Source organism: Polypterus senegalus, chromosome 14 (genome assembly GCF_016835505.1).
Source record: "Polypterus senegalus isolate Bchr_013 chromosome 14, ASM1683550v1, whole genome shotgun sequence".
Classification (NCBI taxonomy): domain Eukaryota; kingdom Metazoa; phylum Chordata; class Cladistia; order Polypteriformes; family Polypteridae; genus Polypterus; species Polypterus senegalus.
Window position 1 is genome coordinate 93,979,349 of NC_053167.1, and position 23,724 is coordinate 94,003,072.

Consider the following 23,724-nt stretch of genomic DNA (forward strand, 5'->3'; position numbering starts at 1 on the left):
GTGGAAACCGTGTACACTCCACAAACACAGAATGTGAGCTGAACCTTTGTCCCTGGAACTGTGAGGTAGCTCAGTAGCTGACCAATGACATTTGTCACAAAGGGTAAATCTAAAACACAGTAATAATGCTCATGTGACTCTAGAATATTTAAATTTACATCCTTTTTTTACTATTTTTTAAGAAGCAGGTTCTATTTTTATTTTTAACCTCAAAAGAGCAATCATGACTGTTTACTGGGATATGTGTATAATAAACTCAACTCCCTGTAGTCCAGTGGCTTTCACATTTGAATGTTTCTAGCGCCACCTTCTGCAAGATAACTGATTTTGCAGTATTGTGTTAAAAAATGAATTTGGACTGCTGAGGAGAATTCCATTCATCAGTGGCACATAATAATACGACTACTAGAATTATTTGCCTATATATATATATATATCTGTGTAAGGAAATTTCCTTGAAAAAGAGAGCGGTACACTGTGTGCTGTATGCATAAAACTAGTGAAGATAAAATCCATCATTTTTAAAATATCTATTTATTCATTTTCTAACCAGCTTAATTCACCTCAGCATGAGACACAGCCCTAGATGGGAGAAAGTCTATTGCAGTTCACACTCACTCGCATGACGACAGCCATTTAAAGCTGCCAGTTAACACACATTTGGATTTAGATAGAAATACGGAGTACTGGAAAAAAAATCCAGCAAACACAGAATGTACAGATTCCACTCAGAAAGTATTCTGACCAGAATCTGAACCCAGGACACTGGACCTGGAAGTCAGCAGTGTTAATCATTGGTTAAAATATAAAATATACTATACAGTTTTCAGAAATTAACTTGTCTATAACTTTACACCTTACAGTAGTTTTAAAGAAGAATTTCAGATATCTATATATCATATGATTATAAAAAAAAACAAAAAAAAAATATACCTTTCCTTAATGGTGGAAGAACATCTTTATGTCTCTTAGGGGCAGCTTTCATGAGTTTATTATGCTCAGGAGAGAAGAATGGCACAGGCAAACTTTTATTTTTCCCTTGAATCTTAAAGGATTTCTTAGTATCTTGCAGGGCCTAGTTTTTTTGGGAAAAATACATTCAGAATAAAATAAATCATATACAGTGAATACCCAGAATTTCCAGAGGGCATGTACTGTATCTGTGGTAGAAGAAGCCTGTAATTACAATTTCCATTAGCATCACCTCCCACCAAAGCGGTCTGTGTCAAGAGTATAAACATGAAGGTCGTGTTAGCCTACATGATATAATGGGAGCATTTATATAGACAGGCCTGCTGACCTTTGGCTACTTATAAATGCATCATCATACCATTTCTCTCCTGTTGTATTTTCTATCTTGAAATTTGTCAGCTACACTGTGCTACTGTTAAAATGACACAAGATTACATTCTCAAGAGTCTGGAGCCTGTACTGGTAACAATAGATGTAAGACCAGAATCAACCCTAGGCGGGGTGCCACTCCCTTGAAGAGCCCACTCACACTCTTGCTCACTCTGTAAAATGAAATGCATAAAATTACATTTAACTGCAATACAATTGAGGTCCCCTGACTGGAAATAAGACAATATATAGACAGATATACAAGGAGATTGTTTATTGGAATCTTGGAAAGTGAGAGGATGCCTGAGGAGTGGAGAAGTGTACTGGTGCCGGTATTTAAGAATAAGGGGGATGTGCAGATCTGTAGTAACTACAGGGGGATAAAATTGATGATCCACGGCATGAAGTTATGGGAAAGAGTAGTGGAAGCTAGGTTAAGAAGTGAGGTGATGATTAGTGAGCAACAGTATGGTTTCATGCCAAGAAAGAGCACCACAGATGTGATGTTTGCTCTGAGGATGTTGATGGAGAAGGCCAGAAGGAGTTGCATTGCGTCTTTATGGACCTGGAGAAAGCACATGACAGGGTGTCTCAATAGGAGTTGTGGTATTGTATGAGGAAATAGGGAGAGGCAGAGAAGTATGTAAGAGTTGTACAGGATATGTACGAGGGAAGTGTGACAGTGCTGAGAACTGTAGTAGGAGTGACGGAGGTGGGATTACATCAGGGATCTGCTGTGAGCCCTTTCTTATTTGCAATGGTGATGGACAGGTTGACAGACGAGATTAGACAGGAGTTCTCGTGTACTATGATGTTTTCTGATGACATTGTGATCTGTAGCGATAGTAGGGAGCAGGTTGAGGAGACCCTGGAGAGGTGGAGATATGCTGTAGAGAGGAGAGGAATGAAGGTCAGTAGGAACAAGACAGAATACATGTGTGTAAATGAGAGGGAGGTCAGTGGAATGGTGAGGATGCAAGGAGCAGAGCTGGCCAAGGTGGATGAGTTTAAATATTTAGGATCAACAGTACAGAGTAATGGGGATTGTGGAAGAGAGGTGAAAAAGAGAGTGCAGGCAGGGTGGAATGGATGTCAGGAGTAATTTGTGACAGACGGGTATCAGCAAGAGTGAAAGGGAAGGTCTACAGGATGGTAGTGAGACCAGCTATGTTATATGGGTTGAAGACGGTGGCACTGACCAGAAAGCAGGAGACAGAGCTGGAGGTAGCAGAGTTAAAGATGCTAAGATTTGCACTGGGTGTGACAAGGATGAACAGGATTAGAAATGAGTACATTAGAGGGTCAGCTCAATTTGGACAGTTTGAAATTAAAGTCAGAGAGGCGAGATTATGTTGGTTTGGAAGGATAGAGCTGCCAGGGAAGAGGAAAAGAGGAAGGCCTAAGCGAAGGTTTATGGATGTGGTGAGAGAGGACCTGCAGGTGATGCGTGTAACAGAACAAGATGAAGAGGACAGAAGGATATGGAAGAAGATGATCCACTGTGGCAACCCCTAACGGAGCAGCCAAAAGAAGAAGTAGTAGTATGACGGTTAATATTATTACCTGAGAGATCCAAGAGCATGGGTTTAATTGTCCACCAGTTTGGAGTTTGAGCATTCTTCCTTCATATGCAGGGGTTTTCTTTGTTTTGGAGGTTCAAGTACCTCTACATGTTCCTCAGGCATATGTTATAGCATGCAAAAGCTAAATGCCCATATCCCATACTGTGTGTCTCATCCTTTGACTGGTATGGTATAGGATAGAACGTGCCATCCTAATACTACAACATGAATTCAAGACCCTCTTCTCTATTTAAATTAACCAGTCCCAGTACTCCTGTCAGCCAACAAAATATACGGCTGTCGTTCCCTCATCATCTATCCTGGCTTTTCTTTTGAGGAGTCTAAACATAGTATGGCTGACTGGGCTTCTGTTCTTCCTGTTTCTGCCTATGAAACAAGTCTCCAGAGAGCTTCTGCAACATGAAATGATTTTAAAAGGCACTTAAAACCGGAAAGGTAAATCTAAGGTATGTTTAGCAATTCAGTTATTAATATTCATCCAGTCCCTTAATTTTTTTATTTATGCTGTGATATTTATTTATTTTTTAAACTACTTCAGTGGATTGTATTTATTTTGTTTTTAATAGTTTTGAAGCACTCTGAGATGCTTTTGTTAATGAAGTGTGCAATATAAGTAAAATATATTACTGTATTCTTGCTGTTAATAATAATAACAAAAATAATATACTGTAAAGTGTTATGTACCTGTGGGGCCTCTGATAGAAGCTTTTTCAGGTCGACATTAAGGATTATTCTTTTGGCTCCAGATGGCAACTGGTAGATATCACTCTCTGCATTCTGTATAATAAAGTAAAATTGGAAAACTTAGCTGTGAAAATGAGGAAGCCATGTTATTGGAAAATTAAAAATGGGTTTTATAAGTGTGATAACCACGGAATATGCTTGTATGACCAAAGGTCACCCTGTATTACAGCTTTTCTATTGTGTGTAATATATACAAGAAATGAACTACATCTCAATGTATGACAAATCATTTATGAGCTACAATTGCTACAAACAACTTAATACAAAAATAAACATACTCTATCATTCATTAAGATGTGGGCAGGTAGATGACTTGGCAAAGGCAAGGCCTGTGATGAGCTCTATTGAGTGTCAAAATCTCAATTCTCTTTGACCAAGTACTGGAGAAAGCATGTTCAGATGCATGGAGGTATCATACATGCACATACTGTACATTTTTAACAAATATTCTCAAATCTGCATAGACCAAGTCACGTTTGAGACTGGGCAGAAACTATCCAGGCAGCACAGAGGAAAGGGCAGGAAACAGCCCTGGACTGAATGCCAGACGACCAGAGCTCACTCAGGTACGAACCCACAGTCACTGACACTGGGGCCAATTCAGAGTCACCAGTGCACCATACCATGCACCTGTGTGGGGAAGTGGGGGGAAATTTTGAGTACATGGAGGAAACAGATAGTGATCAGGACTGGGATTTGAGCACAGGTGCTGGATCCAAGAGGTATCAGTGTGGATACATTAGAAATCATGTCCTGGAAATCTAGAAGTCAATTTACACAGCCTCGTCTAATGTACTTAGTACAACACTGAACGTTTTAAAGATATGAACAATTAAAACAAATCAAATTGTACAAATCGTCTGGACAATTAACTAAATACAAAAGTATAGAAAACAATCCTAGCGATTTTACATGTAGACCATTGGCTTGTGTTTTGGTTCAGGTAATCGATTCACTCTTAATTGTAAGGTTATCACACAAAGATTGGTACGGTGGAATCATTCAGAGAACGGTTATATGCAACTAGCCAACCCGTGGCGTAGTATACGCCGCATAATTATTTATTGATGGGTGAACACTTTCTGAAGGACACAGTTGTCCAAATGGGGTGGGTTTGAGAATACGACTGTGAGTGAATGAAAAGATGGAACTTTGGAGAGAGCAACATACAATTGTCTGTGACTGAAAACTGGTTTTGGCAGATACAGGCATATCTTTTTGAAAGTTTGGCCCTGTGCCTTATTAATTGTCATTGCAAAGGCTAATCTAACAGGAAATTGTATGCGTGTAAAAGTAAAAGGCAAATTAGAATCTGATGGGGTCAGGGAAATCCAGGGAATAAGGACAGTTTGTGAGGTAGCAGCTGCGATATTTTTACACTCCAGTACATTGCGGTGAATGCTGGTAGCAGTAAGGTGGGCAGGCAGGGCGGGCAAGCCAACAAAAACACTGTGCTCTTAGTATGGGATTTTTGTAGACAAAGGTTTTCTCGGTTTCTTGGGAATCACTGTATGCAGCGTGTAAAACGGTTTGCGAGGCTGGACGCGGGAGTCAGGGTTAGACTTGGCGAGCGGGGCTCTGTCGTGCATATCCCATGACGCGGGAGGAGGGTTAGAGTTGGCCGGCAGGGTTCTGCCATGCGTATTCCTATCCCATGGTCGACTTATTATATAGAAAAGCAGCCAGAACCGAAAAAAACAATAACAAGTCAACGTGGCTCAAGGGTGCATGTGGACTGTAGCAGAGACGAAAGTGACTGAGGCTGTGTTTGGTGAGGTGTTGTGTGTGGGCACATGAGCAGGCAGTGCGCATGCCTCGAGAGCGAGGGTGGACGCGGGAGTAGGGTTAGACTTGGAGGGTGGGGCTCTGTCGTGCGTATCCCATGACGCGGGAGGAGGGTTAGAGTTGGCGGGCGGGGCTCTGTCATGCGTATCCCATGGTCTTAGAGTTCGTGGGCGGGGCTCTGTGAGTTGGCTGGTGTGGCTCTGTCGTGCGTATCCCATGGTCTCTGTTTTGCGTGCTATGGTCGTCTGCTTAGTGAATTTTATATATATAGATATATATATATATATATATATATATATATATATATATATATATATATATAGATAAGTGGTGGCCAGTAATTGCAATATTGTAATTGTGTGTTAGAGTTCTCATTCATGTTAATCTATTTATTGCATTGTGTGAATTTTTTAGTAATTATTATGACTTTGCAGAACAAATTTTTCAAAAATACAATGTATTATTGACCAGTAGAATGTGATTATGGTGGCAAACACCACTTTAATGACAAAGGTTTTACTAGTACATACAGTACATATGTCTTTTCTTTTTCCACTTGTAAAAATTAAAAAGGTATCTGTGAATAGCAAAAAAAATGTTTTGTGATAAAAATTCTTCCAACATTAGCTAAGCAAAGCTTGATGAAGACACGTACTGCATTAAAATACATACCTGCTTGTGAGGCCCAGGGGTTTTACTTTTGCAATTTCTTTTTTCATGTCCTTGTTCCCTCTTAGGGAGTTCTTTGTTGGAGGTATGAAATGAATATCTCTGCAAAACTCTTAAAACATAACATTCAATGAGCTCATAAAAATGAAAATATGTTTGTTAAAATAAAATAACAGAAGCAAACGTACTTAAGTCTCTTTCTTGTTAGATATCCACGAATCCAGCGCTGAATGATTATTACTGGGGAGTAAATGGCTAGAATGTAGTTTATCTTTGATGTGACTTCTTTAATCAACTTCATTTCTTCTGAAAATGATTCCTGCAATATGTATACAAAGTGAAATATGATCATTTAAAGATATCTAATATAAGAGGAAATTTTGTTTATTGATTTCAAAGGTACAACAGACACATTTGGAAATATATTACAAATTAGATAATTAAATGAAGCACATATAATTTACAGATCCTGACAAAGAACCATTACATGTCAACACAAATACTGTAAAACAACCATTCTTGTATTTATATTCCGAACATAATTATGGGAATGGAGACCCAGAACCCATTCTGTCAGACTGGAGGTAAGGCAGGAGCAACTGAGGATGGGGATTCCATTCTGTTAAAGATCATTCCTTCATTCATCCATTTTCCTTAACCTGTTTATTCAGGCTACGTCTTTGGAATGTGTGAGGAAACCCATATAGACACGGGCAAAAAATCTGTGAAATCTAAGCAAACCACATCCAGCATGACAGCCCTGCTCCTCTTGCCACTACCCAGCATTCATAGCTGGTCTGATTCAGATTCAGCAATTAACTGATATTTGTGATATCAGGAGAAACCAGACTCCATGCAAAAGACTCCTAGACATGAGCAGAATGAGCAGACTCTGCAGGGAGTGAGAACGAAACTGTAGCCTCCAGAAATGTGAAGCAGCAATGCCGACTACTGTACAACTAGCAAACAAAGCGTAATACTGCTGATATTGTAGCCATGCATTAATGATGCTTCAACTTACTGGTACTGTATATGATGGGGGGAAATCACCATTTTGGAATATCTCAAAATGAATTTCACTTACCTTAAAATGCAGTTCACCTTTGTGGATATTTGAAACTCAGTTTAAATGAAGACATCTAAGAATCAGTTTCTTCGTATTTAGGATATCCCCAATACTTAATTCTGTTTTGCAGAGGAAGTTATTTTGAGATATCTTGAAATGCATTAGAGATCTTTATTTGCATCGTAGACATTTCAAAATAACTTTTAGATACCATATCTTAAAAAGAGATCTCAAACGGTATCAAGAATTACATTTGAGTTTCCTCAGAAGGATTGGAAGCCTATTTTAAGATATGAAGAGGAGATACCTAAAATGTTATTAAGATGTAAAATGTAGGTCAATGTGAAGATCTCTTTTAAGACATCTCAAGTGCACCTCAAGGTATCTTCAAACAACAGGAAGTCCTCTTGACAATAAAGTTATTTTGTATTACTGTATCTTGAATTGCATTTGAAATGCACAGTTATCATATCTCACAATTCATGTGGAGGTTTGTCAGGATATCTTGAAATGCACTTAAGATGAAGTACATAATATGATATTTTAAGATATCTCAATGTATTTCAGATATCTGAAAATGAATTTAAGATTTATTGAAATAGATTCATTAATAGAAGTCCATAATTAATTTTAAGATACTGCAACTTAAAAGGCACTTTAAGATAACCCTAATGTTTATTTGGATTGCCGTTCCAATGTATAGCTACATCTTATTACATAAAAGTAAAAGACAAAGTATTTAGATAAGTAATGACACTGAAAACCCTAGCCCACTGCATGCTCTTTGTTTCTGCTTGGTTACTAATTATTTTCATCCCATCAACTTAATTTTGCTGTATTTTCTAGAACAGAAAGATATTGTTCTACTTTTACAGGCAAATTTGCAGTACATATTTTGACACTTACTGATTTCTTTTTGGTAAACTAAAATGACTCTACTACTTCAATCTTTCTTTCTGTAATTTAGTCTGACAAGTTTTGTCTGGCATTTGTCCAGTGCTGTAATGGTCTTCTCGTAATATGGAGATTAGTCACACGCAGGCTTCCCACGTGCATTGCACCTCACCAGCATAAACTCTTTTGACTTGTACTCCACCAGGGCACTGTGTATCCCATCATCCTGTTAGCCTTTTAACTGCTTCTGTAAACCTCCTGCCTATGGACTGCAATTAATCCACCAGGACTCAACACTTTCTTTTAAAGTCAATTTTCATACTTCAAGACCTCCCATTGTATAATTATATTAAATCTCTGAACTTCATATTTGTAAGACAATTACTCACAATAGAATTCATTTGCTCCATTTTGATTTGAATTTTGTCCAATGCCTTCTTTATGGATTTTTGCCAACTGTAGTATGAATCAACCTTAGATTACATTTTGGATAACTTTAAACTTCCATCCATCTATTATCCAACCCACTAAGTCCCAACTACAGGGTCACGGGGTCTGCTGGAGCCAATTCCAGCCAACACAGGGTGCAAGGTAAGAAACAAACCCGGGCAGGGTGCCAGCCCACTGCAGGGCACACATGCACAGACCCACACACCAAGCACACACTAGGGACAATTTAGAATCGCCAATGCACCTAACCTGCATGTCTTTGGACTGTGGGAGGAAACCGAGCACCGGAGGAAACCCACGCAGACACGGGAGAACATGCAAACTGCATGCAGGGAGGACCGGGAAGCAAACCAGGGTCTCCTAACTGCAAGGCAACAGCGCTACCACCGTGCTGCCAACTTTAAACTTTTTTTTTATTTAAATAATTTTTATAAAGGCAGCAGCCCCACATTTGACACCTCTGAAATCCCCATTTTGAACCAAACTAATTGTGAAAATATTCACTGAACTATAATACACTGACTTGTGTTCCCGATAGCTCTGTTTCCATTGATAGACCATTCCTTTAATTCTAATAGCTGTCATCATCTTCAACCATTATAAAAGCTTATTGTTGATGATTAGCAGTTCACGAAGTATCCAATAAAAGGCTTTTTAGAAGTCAATGCATAAAACAACATACACTCCATGATGATAAAATGCTTTTACAGTTCTTGAAGTGAGAGGTGATATTTCTCCTTTAAACCCACACTGATTGTCCCCATCATGCTGTTACGTTTGTCTTTTATAAAAATGATGACCTTAATTACGTGATGATGCTCATTGGGGTGCATATTTTTTGATCACTTTTAAAATATAATTGCACAGTATTTGCTAGCCTTTAAGAATGCAATGCTATTTAATGAATACTTAAATGCCTTTTAAAGGGTTGAGTGCCTTGCAAAATCATTCAGTTCTTTGATCAATTCATTAATTTATCCAAATAACAAATCCTACACTGAAATTGGGTTGTCTCCAATGTTTTATTTAAAAACTATGAAATTCAAAAATAGTGTTTGTAATGTGATGTTGTTAAATGTTAAAAAACATCTTAAGAGAAAGGAAATTACGTTGTTTGTAGTCCTAACACTTCAGTATTTTGCAGTGGCGACTCTTACGGCTGTAAGCGCTTTTAAGTATTTTTGGGAACGTCTTGCTCCCATCTTAGTAATGATTTTGTTCCGTTCTTCCAAACAGATCTGCCCTCCAGTAATTTGTATGGTGCTTGTGCACAACAATTTTCAAACCGTGACACAGATTTTCATTTGGACTTTTGTTTGGGATCATTGTCTCGCGAATGAAGAGCTTTTGCCCAAACTCCTTTTTGTAAAACTCTCTTACAGTATTCGTGTGTATTTTGCACAGCCCTTTCTTCCTACAACTGTATTTAAACCAAATACCCAGTCTTTGCTGATAAAAGGCAGCTCTACAATATAATGGTATCCTCACCCCTACTACTCTTCACTAAAGTCATGGTGTTTTTTAAAGTGTGGGCAGCGTTACGTTTGCATCACACAAATCTCTTTGAATTTTGTCCGAAATGATCTTGGTCTCATATGATTGGAACATCTTTTCACACTTCACAACTGACTGATCTCTTGATTTGGGGCAAACATCAAGCAATATTTGGATATTATTATTTTTTTTCCTCACTCATATTATTTTACCTCTAATTTATTTTTTAATGTTCTTTAGTCTTCCTTCTGACAGCTGTCCTTTTGTTTCAAAATCTGAATAATGATCTTAGGCTTTGGGGATTTTATCCAGAAAATGTGTCTATTTGAATGCTTCACCAGTGGAGGACAACTGTAAAGCAACTGTGTGCTTGTTAGCTTTCATAACACAGGGAATGAATGCCGAGTACAAACAGTATATTACCTTTTTTCTTAGGGGTTTTTAAATTAATTAATTTTAAATTGTTATGCTTTGAAATCAAAATATTGAAGAGAACAACATTTACTGAACTATTTAGAATTTGTTATTCAGAAAAATAAATAAATCAATCAAGGGCCTGAATACTTTTGCAATGCAGTGTGTTATTTAATTGCTTATTTCTATGGCCACTCTTAATTGAAAATTAATTTCCTTTCAACTTTTTTTAATGTTAGCATGTTTAGTATCTGCTTAAAAATGACTTTCTAGTTACTAGCATGTTACTTACTTTTAAAACTCCTCAACATCCTTGATCTCTTGAAGATCTTTACTGTTTATTTCTTCCTGGATCTATACCATGGATCTGGATTGTCTTTCTAAAATTAATTTTAGTAGTTGTGACTTTTTTGCTGATTCACTCTATCAAGACATTCTGACATTTACTAAATTGATCACCATATCCTATCAGTTTAGTATCATTTATACTGCTATGGACAAAGCCAGGTAACACAGTTAGTATTATTCTAAATATATATACTATCATAAATACTGCTTATGGTTTATAAAGCCTTAAATAATCTCGCTCCATCTTATATATCGGAATGCCTGACGCGTTATATTCCAAATCGTAACCTTAGATCTTCAAATGAGTGTCTCCTTATAATTCCAAAAGCTAAACTTAAAAGAAGTGGTGAGGCTGCCTTCTGCTGTTACGCACCCAAAATCTGGAATAGCCTGCCAATAGGAATTCGCCAGGCAAATACAGTAGAGCACTTTAAAACACTGCTGAAAACACATTACTTTAACATGGCCTTTTCATAACTTCACTTTAACTTAATACTGATACTCTGTATGTTCAATTCTTCATAATAATTATTCACAGTGGCTCCAAAATCCATACTGACCCTACTCTCTCTTCTGTTTCTTTTTCCGGTTTCTTTGTGGTGGCGCGCCACCACCACCTACTCAAAGCATCATGATGCACCAACATTGATGGACTGAAAGCCAGAAGTCTACGTGACCATCATCATCAGGTCCTTCCATGAAAACCCTAAATACAAAGAGGACTGTTTGACTTATGTTAGGTAGATTGCCCAGAGGGACTGGGCGGTCTCTTGGTCTGGAACCCCTACAGATTTTATTTTTTCTCCAGCCTTTGGAGTATTTTTTGTTTTTTCTGTCCACCCTGGCCATCGGACCTTACTCTTATTCTATGTTAATTAATGTTGACTTATGTTTATCTTTTATTGTGTCTTCTATTTCTCTATTCATTTTGTAAAGCACTTTGAGCTACATTTTTTGTATGAATATGTGCTATATAAATAAATATCGATTCATTTATTGATTACTGGATTCCTTTGGATTATTAGTTCTGAACACACCTGCCATCACATCTGTGTTAGTCATAGTGAATAGTAAAGTAGCAGTTAGATCTACAAGTCCCAGTTCCTGTGCTTCAGTATGTCCCTGAACTTTCCAGTGTATATTAAGCAATTAAAGATGTCTATTACTAGCATCCTCCACTAAACTTAAGCTTTATCTGTATCAATATATAAAATATAAAGTTGATCGTCCATATACTCATTGCTATAAATCAAACCTTTTCAGTATTTATTGATATGATGCTAACTTATATTCACCACGCTGACAGTGTGCTTTATACAAATACTGCAGCAGCAGTGACTGACGGGCCACGTGAATATCCCCTCTAACCAATAAAGTGAATGGATAACCAAAGATGTGGCTGTGTCCTGGACATGGAAAAAGAGATGTGATCATGTTCTAAAACAGAAAGAGAAAATTTGGTGAAGCTCATGGAAGATGTGAATCTCAACAGTTAGCAAGTGCTGCTTTTTTGTTATTGACTACTGGCACTCTTAACTACGTACTGACCCTCATTTTAGTTATCCGTTCCACTCCATCACAAAAACAACTAGTGGGGTTACTTGGGGGTTTGACCAAAGGAGTTTGGGTGCATTACCAAATAGCGAAAACACAATAACAGCTGTGCAGCACTTTTAAACTGCTGCACAAGAGGGGGAACGAGCAGCATGATAACAGCAACGTGGCAGTTCAAAAGTGCAGCACAGGGAACGTGAGGGATGAACGATTTCAATTCAAAAGATACACTTTACTGTAAAACTGTGTTATGCAATGACCCTCAACAAAGGTCATGTCAAAAAAGCAGGAGTAGATATATGGCAGAAATGTTTTACTTCTGGACAATTGTGTATAGCATGTTCAAGAGTAAGCAGCTTCAGTGACCTAATAATATTATTATTACTTTTTTTTGACTGATGCCTTTATCCAAAGCAACTTACATTGGAGATACAATTAGTTGTGTTTCTTTTGTTTTTCCAATTGGACCACAGGCAGGTAAAGCGACTTGTTCATGGTCCCACAGTGTCAGTAGTACGATTTGAACTCGCAACCTTTAGCGTTTGAAATCCTACGTTCAAAGGACTGATAATAGTCTTATCCACTGGTAAAGAATGCAAACACAGTAATGTGTATAGAAAAGCACTTGGTTAGCTACATTTACTTCTCATGCACCCGATAAACAGAAGAAACTACAACAGAGGGCCACTGTCAAATGAAATTTCTCAGACAAAGTCAGGTAACACAGTTAGTATTATTATAAAGCGGTTAACTGACCCTGGCCTCAGTGTCTATCATTTCTCTTCTAACCCATACATCCTCACTAAAATCTAGATGTTCTATTCCCCCACTAGGTATATAACACTCCCCTCCAATATTTTCCCTGTCTATCATAAATTAGTGTGTCCATTTAAATTCTACTCGTGCCCATTCAAAACACTTAGCCAGATTTCTATTATTGCAATTGTATACAGTATTTTATTGTGTAAAGCTATGTAAAATTCCATTTAAATTTGGGCTACCTTGCAACAAGCAAATTTTTAGTTTATAGCTATTTTATGCATGTTATTCTCTGTTGTGTGGTAATTTCCACATTCCATTTCATGTCATTAGGTTTCTATTTCTGTGCACTTTCATTGATGGTACTAGCAAATATGGTCTGCCTGTCTTATACTCCCTGCCACCCTGATCCCTTATTTAAGCAGTCCTTAACTAGCCTGTGTATACACTTTGCTAATATGTTTGTACCCTTGGGGTCAAATGCTAAATGCTCCAACAGTACGGTTTACATCTGAACCAAGAATGTTTCGCCATAAACTCTACCCCTCTGGTCATGCGATAGATCTTACCTGGCCAAGTAGAAGGCACAGGGAGAATTTCTGAAAAGGTCACCTATTCAATTCTGCTCCCGTTTTTTCTAAATTTTTATATTTGTCTTGCAGAACTGGTCACATAACCTTATGTGTATCATATGCTACAATATGGACAAACCAATCCAGAACAGTTATGCCCAAGATCATATCCTCAAACCCTGTGAACTTTGCTACATGGGATCCTGTGCCGCCCTTGCCAAACTGTGTATTAATCCTCCTAATCACGGACTCCATCACTGTTACACCTTTCCTGTTGCTGGATGTTAGCTTAAAGATGACCTCCTTGGACTCTTTAGTCCTTTACCCTCCAGCTCCATAAGTTGCCCAAAACAAAATTATACTAAACTCTTCTAAAAGTGTCAGATCATCTTTAAATCTAATTACTGTAATTCCTCTTAATGTCAATTTTTCAAGTGTTTAACTTTTTCTATTTTCATCCATAGGACAAAATTTGGAGTGTAAGCCACATTTCTGCAAGTTCAGCCATAATCTCTGGCACGACAAATGTAATAATGTATACACATGTACACTAGTTGTTTGTAGTTACCTCCCATAAATATGTCATATTAAAATTGCAAATAATTAAAATATATAATTGAATATTTATCTAAAGGACAGAAAACACATAAACTACTTTTTAACAGCCAGTCCATAAATGTACATTTCTGAATAAGCAAATACCCTACAACACTTGCCATGACAAAAAAAATAGCCATCCATTCATCTTTTTTCATTACTATCATGTGTGGTTAAGGTTACTTTTATTTTTAAATAAATAATACTGACTTTAGACATAGTTTAGAAATGGAGTTGCACTGGCTTTGTGCCACTGAAATCTGTACTTTCTGGTGGATGACTAGAATGCTAAAAAGGGTTACACTCCATGGCAAAGCCAGTTTCCAGTACTTACCGTAGCAGATACAGGACACAAATCTATAAATAATTTTTTATTCTGAGCTCTGAACTTCTGTGGGAGAGTCCAGTCCTCAATAATCTCTTCATCTGATATGACATAGTTGTCTAGTGCTTTAAGAGACCATATTGTGTTCACAATGGAGTGTCTGTAATTCTTTCTCAAACTGACAGGATTGTCAAACAGCGTCAATGCAATAAGCCCCGGGCACTTTGACAGGCACTCGGTGTTCTGCTCTTTTCCTATAGCATTATCATGGAGAATAAGAATCTGAAGGCTCTTCATGTTTTCCCAAAAGAAACTTTCTGGCAGCTGTGATACCTGAAACAATAGAAATCAATGTTATTGTATTGCTTCAAGAACAAACAAATACTACAGTTAACCAAATTAGCTTAAAGAAGAAAACTATTTAAAAAAACAAATGTAGCATGTCATTATGTTATCTCTTGCATGCATTACTGCTTCTTAGCAGACTAGAGTTGATTCAAAATCCTGCTCTTGGCACACATCTAATGTCTTAATCGCATACCGTAACCACTCTGATGACCTACGTGTGCTGGTCTTGTGCCAGTTGGAGGATAGTCTTCAGCAGGCTGTTACTCATAAAAGCAATGGAAATTCATAGCAGAAACGTTCAATAAAACCTAGCCGAATGACTGAAATTAAACTTGCGTAAAGAGTTTTCTTCTCTTATGTGTTTTGCTTCTTAAATAAATTAATATCATTTTTAATTCACCTATACAGAATACCCAATCATAATTAAAAGACCCAGATGATGGGCATATGCCCCTATGCTAGCTGGTTAAGCATCAGAGTCCTTTTTACCTATGCAAAGAAAAAGTTTAAGAATAGATACAAAAATTTATTTTGTCAAATTAGTTTTCATAAACTTACAAAATACCCGCTCTGTGATTTCTGTATTGTTTAGTGCAAACAATTAGCTGAAACAACAAAAGTAGTTTAATTATATCGTAATCTCATGACTGTTATTGAATGTGCAAAGTAATAAATTACAAAATGCTCCATCCTGATTTGAACTGGGAAATACATTATGCCCATTTCATAGAATATTGTTTTATCAGCTTGTCAATGTTGTAGTAGTTTTATTGCTATATGACTTTTTCCACAATGCTTTCCAATCTAAGGATAGCAGTAAATGTATATACAGCAGCGTTTCTCAACCTTTAAGTATTTGCCACCCGAGTTTTCATAACAGTTTTAATTGCGCCCCCTAACATTTTTTTGAAATGTAGATGCATATTTTATTATACCGACTTAACTTTTGTCGACATTTATCTAACTCTATATTTATTGCTCTAGTATCAGAATGTAGTTTAAGTTAATTTGTTTTGGTTTCAACAGATGTTTTTTTCCATATTTTTGATTCTTGTTTTCTTTTATTCACATCTTCGTGCCCCCCTAGGGGGCCCGCCCCACAGGTTGAGAACCACTGATATACAGCAAGCAAAAAATCAAGAAAATATGGAAAATAATGGACAAGTGGTAATGACCCCAAAAAGTTGCTTTAGCTGCCTGCAGTTACAGGATTACTGAAATATCTGTGCTAAGTACCTTTCATTAATAAGGTGATTTGGACAAAGGTTTTTTTTAAACAGATGCAATAAATATAAAATGCTAATACTGTCATGTTTTTCACATATAGTTACTATCTGTACCCCGTGGCTTCGCCCACATAGTAATGAAACAGGACAAACTTTAAAAATCAATATACGAGGGAGAAATGCACATGGCCGTAATATCTCTGGCAATTAGAAGCTACCCTCTAAAACACATGGAGCTCTGATCTATCTCTCAAAAATGTCAAATGTTACTCCTTAACAATCTGTAGATGATAATGTCTGTTGAACAAACATGTATCACTAGCTAAGCGGAGGCACGGTGCACTCCAACACGTGGCGAGACGTAGACCAACTCAAACAGAGGCTGGCCAGTGACTGAGGAAGGCCCCGCCCCCATGCTCTCGGCCCACAGCCACTCTGTTGGATTTGCATAAATACATCGGTATTGCAAGCGAACTTCTGTTACTTAGCATGATGGGAGAAGTCGCAAAATCAACCGGAAAGTTCAAGCAAATCATAGGAAACAACCAGATTTAAATCCATTAAGTATTTATCTCGTGAAAAGCGGACAGACATACAGAAAGAACGCGCTTGGAGCACAAAGCTTTTAAAACTGCTTCTTAGCGAGCACCTATGGACCAAGGGTAACCTACATTCCAAATTTCAAGTCCCAAGTCCTCGTGGTTCAGATTTCATGATGAGTGTGTCAGTGGTATTTTTGTTTTATATATATACACACACATATATATATATATATACACAGTTGGAAATTAAATTATATAGTTACCTGATTACCATGTAGATCTATTTTTACTAAATGAGGACAAAACATCAAGGGATCCATTTTTTTAATGTAGTTATTTGGCATGATGCAAATTTTTAACAATGTACAGTACTGAATATTTTGTGCATTTTTTAGTAATAAGCCATTTATCTTGACCATAACAAGGCTTTGCAGTTCTGTATTGTCTTCTTTCTTCTGGTTGTCATTTTTCCCAAACCGTAGAAGAATTTCCTTTGAACACGGCACTAGAAAGTCTGTTGGGTGCATCTGAGCCATAATTATTTTGGATCCTTATACCCATACAGCAAAATCCTGTAAATAGAAAAAAATGTCAAGAGCTTAGATTACATACATATGTACTTTACTATGGAGGAACACCTGCAGTTCCAGGCAAAAGTTTAGATGAGCCAGCCAAATTACATATGTTGTTGGTATATAAAGTGAAAAACAGTAGATCACAACTTCGACATAAACAACTGCATTTTTATAAAAAGGTTTATTTACAGTTGTGATTTATCTGATGAAGTGAAAAAATAAAAATAATCCATAACAGGCTATTTTTAGTTGTGGTATAACAAAAAACTAACATGAATAAAGGGAACGAAAACAATTCATTAAGCCTTTAATTATTATTATTAATTTCTACTGTCATATTAAGTGTTTCCATTAACTCTAAATAAAGAAACTGATTTAGTTTAACTATTACACCTGTACATTTTTACACGAAATAAACAATGAAAATGTCTGAAAACACAGTCATATTGGATGATTACACATTTATACCACCCCAATCTTGTTACTTGTACATATACAGAATAGAATAAAAGAAGCACACATGCGAGCTCCCGCCTTTCTTTTACCTGTTGTAATGTTTATTTAACATCAGCACCGTTACAAGTCTTCAACAAGCCCCACGACTCAGTCTGTTAATCATATCCTTCCATCTCAAATGTTTTTGAATACAAAATAAAACAATTACTTTAAACTTAACTGCTTGTCCAAAATTCGCCGTTTCTAAAGCGTGTTCGCGGATCAGCTGACTGTTACTATGGCGACGCATCAACTACGGGTAACGACGAGGAACCCGGAAGGCGGACATTTGTATAGATTTTAGCATTTATGGCACATTGCACAACAAGAGCAATTAGCTGGAACAAATGAAAAAGCTAAAACTTGTGTTTAAATTGTACACACGTTCTTCTAAAGACAACTGCAGTTACATTAGAAAATATAATGACCGTGCCCTCAGTAAACATGACGGTTTCAGAGCCTTTTTAAAAATATCTTCTTACAACAAATTTTTAACGTAATGCAAAAAAAAAAAGCATCATAAATTTTTCAGCGTAACTGTACCTTATTTTGTGAAATGGGGAATGTAATATTACAAATGTACTTCTTTTTTTTTTTTACTGTAGACTTCTAAAAGGAGACGCGTTTTAACCAAGATAAACATGGCGATTACTACTTCACGGTCTTCTTCCTTGCGCTCGCCCGTCTAAGTTCGTCAGTTCCTTAGATTTAAAACGCTTGAAAGAATGGCGGACGTACCTCCGTTTTGTGTTGCTCGCTTGCAAAAAGTAACGAGGCAAAGGCTGGACAAGTTTAACGATCTGAGAGGTAGGCATCTTTTTGTTGATCTCATCATCAACGAAAAAATATATTTAAAGTTAAATTTATGCGAGAGTAAGAATACCACTATACTGGTACTCTTTAAAAGTGACAGGCATGTTAAATTATACGAATGATTCAAAAACACTTTCTCTCGAATTAGATGAACTTGTAGATTCTGAGCTTCCGTGCAATTTTCGACTGACGGATCCGCACTGTAAAAGTTTATTCTTTTTCCAGTCTATACATCAGTAGTTTTACATTTGTTTTAACAGGTCAAAGAGTAAAACCTGGAGAATTCTGGGATGTAATTGTTATTACAGCCGCTGATGACCGTCAGAAGGAAGCATATGAACTGCAGATAGCAGAAAAAATACAAAGGAAGGAGCTCCCCCTTGGTGTTAAATATCACGTATTTGCTGATCCACCAGGATACAAAATAGGTGAGAATCTCTGCCGGGCTGCACCTGCGTATTCGGATTGGTGTTCGGGAAAACCAGGGGCTGATGGGGCGGTAAAGGTAAACCAGAGAGTTTGACCTGGCAACATGCATTACAAATACATTGTAATCAATTATTAGGCCTGGCTTTACAAATGAATGTATTAATAAATTATTCATGGAACCTGAATGTATAGATGAGTTGTATAATTACATTGTTAATATACCAAACTTTTGCACGTCTTTAATTTTCCCAGTATTGCAAGTCTCAGTCTGTGTGTTGTTTTTATGCCCTCTGCACATCTACTTGGGTTTTGCACTCACATCCCAGATGCAAAGTTAAGTCTGCCTAATTCCAGCTTTGCACGTGGTGCTCTCTGGGACCCCACCCAGGCAAATCCAGGAAAAGTGGGTTAAGTGGATGTGTGAATTATGTTGCAGCTTATTTCATGTGTGAAAGTATGGGAATTATTTGTTCACAAAATTGAAATGGGAGCTTAATTTAAAGCTATTTATATAATTGTTATGTTGGTCTGCCATCTTTGAGAAAAGTAAAAAGATGGGTTCAAATTTGAAGATTTTTTTATTCCTCTAAGGATTTTTTTCTTTTAAGGCAATGGTGGATCCACATTGTGGAGCCTACATCACCTCAAAGAGACGTACCATGACCAAATGAATGAACATAAAGTTCTCCTAATACATGCAGGTAACTGATTGAATCTACAATATGTTCACAGAAACAATCTTACCTTCATCATTTAGTAATGCATTTAACATTTTTGAAATATTTTCTATATTATTTATGTTGTCACACTAATGTCCTTCTTATTCAGCCATGTTTTCAGCTATTGGTAGCACAAGTGTGTATATTTTTTGGTTTGAAATGTATTTTACTTCCATTAGCATGTTTACTTTTTCTTTTTAATAATATCAGTAATACTGTTACACTAGTATTGCTGTAAACATAATTTTTGATGTATTATTTAGATTTAGTTTTATTCTACATTTTAATCATGGATGTTAGTCCTAACTTTATTATATTTTGAAGTGTTTTCTTAAGTTAGTTGTGAAGCAGTGGTACAGTGTGAACGATCACGAGAACTGGCCGTAAAGTTCCAGCAGGTTTGTTTCTTTGGTTAAGGCACTGTCCTCCAGATGTTTACACAATTGTGCTAAAGAAGTTAGCCGTTGAAATGAAAATCTTTAGACAAGAGTGATTAAATGCAAATTACCTGAAAAGTGTACAAATAGCTGTAAAATTCCAAACATTATTGAAACGGGGGTCTCTTTAGTTCCAGTCATTACTTAATCAGATGGTTCCAAATATGCACTCTTAATCCATTGTGACAGATAGGGGACGCCTCCAGACTCTGGATACAACCAACACAAATACAGTCACAGGTTCAAAACAAAGGATTTTATTATGCCACTACTTCACAAAGGTTTCTTGACAAGTTGTACACACACAATTTTCAACACATGATTCTTCCTTCTCTTCTCTCTCTGTTGACCTCCCTTCAGCAAGTGTTTGCCTTTCTTCCTCTCTACTGTGACTCAGCTGGCGCGTTCAAGCACAGCAGGATAATTTTAGATGTTCAGGTGACCAGATGTTGGAGGAAAATCAAAGTACTGCAAGACACAAGAAAGGCACATGCAGACAGTGGCTGGCCAAGAATCGCGCCTAAACTCCTCTAGCGATTAAATGTGCCACTGTGCAGCCCAGAAACCATTCACTGGGCAGTAAGTTTACCAGAACTTTGGAAAAAGTTTCTTGAGTTTAAATTAAAGGAATCAATTTGAAACAATATTTTTTGTGTTTATTTATTTTGAGCATGCACAGGCGATACTGTACATTATTCTGAATAAGCGCCTCTTCTGGAAGGCAGTATACAATCTTTACAACCGGTTTTGTAATTCAGTTAAGATATGCAAATTTCAAGAACAAAATTATAACAAGCAAATTGACCTAATGTAATATTTCTCAGAAAGTTCTCCTAAAGACTTGAGAACATGAAGACATTGTCCAGTTAAATAAGCAGGAAGATGAAATCCTAGGAGAGTTGGACAGGACTAGAGAACCGGATATTCTGTGTGGTAGTTGTGCATGAAAACTACATTACAGTTGTATCTTGAAGTGAGTTTTATGCTACATTACTTTATCTTGCATTGTTATTTTATAGCCAAACTCAAGTTAATGTAGTTATTTAATTTATTTATCTTCATTTCTTCTAATGTAGGTGGATACAGTCAGAGATTGCCAAGTGCAAGTGCAATGGGGAAAATCTTCACAGCTTTGCCTCTCGGAAGTACTGTGTACCAGATGTTAGATCTTAAGCTGGCCTTATACGTTGATTTTCCATTTCACATGAAGCCTGGATTTCTGGTAACGTGTGCAGATGATATTGAATTGTACAGTATTAGTGAAGGCGAGTCCCTGATTTTTGATAGACCTGGCTTTACTGCTTTGGCTCATCCTTCTTCTCTGTTGGTTGGGACCACTCATGGCGTTTTTGTTTTTGATGAATCTCAAGAAACGGGTTGTAAAGAGCTGGAATATAGAAAGGCTCGTTGTTTTCTGCATAAACCAGCCATTGAGAAAATGTACTCAAGTGGTGCCGTGTGCACAAAGCGCAGTAATGCGTCAGGGTTATTTCAAGACCTCGATTTTTCAGGATCTAAAATTTCTGAGTTTGTGTATACTGATAGCACTTACTACTTTGATCACGGGACAGCAACGCAGCTACTGGTGCTTTTTAAAGAAATCTCTCCCCTCGATTGTGAAATAGACGCCTATGGTGATTTCCTTCAAGCACTGGGACCTGGAGCAACACCAGACTATTTTACATATATGAAGAATGTCACAAAGGAGGCGGCAAAGCTGGTGGATGTGAGAAAGAAGCTATTTGTTTTACTCAAAGGGACCCCTCTCACAGTAATTCTACTGAACAACTCCAAGTTCTGTCATATTGGTACTACCCAGGAGTACTTGTATCACTTAACAAGAGACCAGAAACTAAGGGCAGAGCTTGGCTTCCTTTCTGAAGCTTTTAGTATCTGTGCAGCACAGCCACCTTCCAGTTCCGCAGCTTGTATAATTCACAGCCTTGTGGCTCCTAGCTGTAGAGTAGCGCCGGGTTCAGTGATTGAATACTCCTGGTGTGAAGCAGGTGTTGCCATAAATGAGAACTGCATTATAAGTGGGTGTTGGCTAACCAGTGGTCTGCAGGTACCACCCAACACTTTTATGCATTCGTTATGTGTGAGAATAAATGGAGACCTGCAGTTTGTAACGGTAGTGTTTGGATCAGGAGACGATCTCAAGAAAAGCGTCGGCTCACCATTAGAAACTGAAAACCTGAAGTTTTTTGGAACAAGTTTGAAGAGGTGCGCTGAACTCTGGGGCATTTCAGTCTCCAGTTTGGACTTCTCAGGCGATCAATCCGATCTTAGTTTGTGGAATTTACGCATTTTTCCTTTGTGTTCTGACTTAATAAGCTCGGTGACGTTATCCCTGAAAATGCTCGAGCATTTGAGTGGCAAATCCAGTGGCCACTTTGTAAAGGGAGTGCAAATGGTGTCGATGCAGGAAGCTCTTAGCTACAAAGACATAACAGAAATGTTAAAATTTAGACAACACCTTTACCAAGAAATTGATTCTAATAAACCAAAAGAAACAGTTGGCCTTAAAACAAAGGAATTCTAGTGAATGTTATCATCACTACACGTGTGGCGTATCTGTTGGGAGTCGGTTCTTTCATTCATATAAAGTGCTGTTTTTCTTGAACTGATTATTTACACTGGATTTTTCTTTGAAAGCTGAAATGTAAAATGAATGTTATCAGAAGTATTTTAATAAATATTATAATAGTTAATATTTTATACAATATTTTAAATTAAAGAAATATTTTTGTTTAAAACTAAAGCTGTCTTGAAATCATCTCACTTATATATAAAACATCCATCCAATATCCAACCTGCTATATCCCAACTACAGGGTCACGGGGGTCTGCTGGAGCCAATCTCCGCCAACTCAGGGCGCAAGGCAGGAAACAAACCCTGGACAGGGCGCCAGCCCACCGCAGTATATAAAACATTATCATAAGAAACTATTTTATAGATATGTTGAATGTTCTGCTTGGCATGCCTTAAAATAGTATATTCTTTATAATTTAAATTCACTTGTGTAATTTATATACTTTATATTATAATATAGCATGGATGTAAATAGAAAATACTTAATGAACATTCTGTAGCAAAGTGTGCAGCACGTCACCAACTTTCATCCATCACATACTCTTCTGTGGTCAGTAATGTAAAAAGGCAGTAAAAAGTTTAGAGCTTACATTTTATAAAGGACTGGGTACCATTCACTACTTTTGTCTTGTTTGGCTGGCAGCATGGCATCAATTTGCAATCCTGGCTATTCTTACCATGGCTGTTTCACATTCCCGCTAGAGTTTGTGACCTGCAGGGGGTACACCAGCTCCCCACTCCCATCACCAACAGATGCAAGGTACAAGTCCAGCACAGGCTTTTATTGACGTAAGAAACGCTACCCAAATCGTTTCCCACGACACAAATACACAGCATAGTACAGCACTCAGTACTTTCTTGTCTTCTTTTCTCTGTCTATGTCTCGGTCTGCCCTTCCTCCTCCACTCCTCAATCCTCCAGCAAGCTTTGTCTTCCACCTCTCAACTGCGGCT

General features: G+C 37.4%; 2 protein-coding genes across 4 annotated transcripts in view; one reads left to right on the top strand and one right to left on the bottom strand.

Moving 5' to 3' along the window:
• Nucleotides 1-18,847, bottom strand: part of lrriq3 (leucine rich repeats and IQ motif containing 3) — a 28,118-nt gene extending 9,271 nt beyond the window's left edge. Inside the window, exons 1-7 of one of the 3 annotated variants that reach the window (XM_039736153.1) lie at nt 18,520-18,847; nt 16,975-17,283; nt 14,605-14,928; nt 6,311-6,441; nt 6,126-6,234; nt 3,609-3,701; nt 934-1,075 (exon numbers count right to left, since the gene is read on the bottom strand). In XM_039736153.1, coding sequence (XP_039592087.1) covers nt 934-1,075; nt 3,609-3,701; nt 6,126-6,234; nt 6,311-6,441; nt 14,605-14,928; nt 16,975-17,247 — 1,072 coding nt within the window. In that variant the 5' untranslated portion in view covers nt 17,248-17,283; nt 18,520-18,847. The other 2 variants (XM_039736154.1, XM_039736155.1) reach the window with 2 other exon arrangements.
• On the top strand, nt 18,477-22,904 carry LOC120515290 (fucose-1-phosphate guanylyltransferase-like). The gene is made up of 4 exons (XM_039736157.1): nt 18,477-18,588; nt 18,855-19,022; nt 19,632-19,724; nt 21,256-22,904. Exons 1-4 carry the CDS (start codon nt 18,507-18,509, stop codon nt 22,719-22,721), a joined length of 1,809 nt encoding a protein of 602 aa, XP_039592091.1. The 5' UTR covers nt 18,477-18,506; the 3' UTR covers nt 22,722-22,904.
• The last annotated feature ends 820 nt before the right edge of the window (nt 22,905-23,724 follow it).

Bases quoted from the DNA above. Each gene is read 5' to 3' on its own strand.
- LOC120515290 (XM_039736157.1), top strand. From the start codon at position 18,507: ATGGCGGACGTACCTCCGTTTTGTGTTGCTCGCTTGCAAAAAGTAACG. The intron at 18,589-18,854 runs GTAGGCATCTTT...TTGTTTTAACAG, and splicing joins CAAGTTTAACGATCTGAGAG to GTCAAAGAGTAAAACCTGGA. The intron at 19,725-21,255 runs GTAACTGATTGA...CTTCTAATGTAG, and splicing joins AGTTCTCCTAATACATGCAG to GTGGATACAGTCAGAGATTG.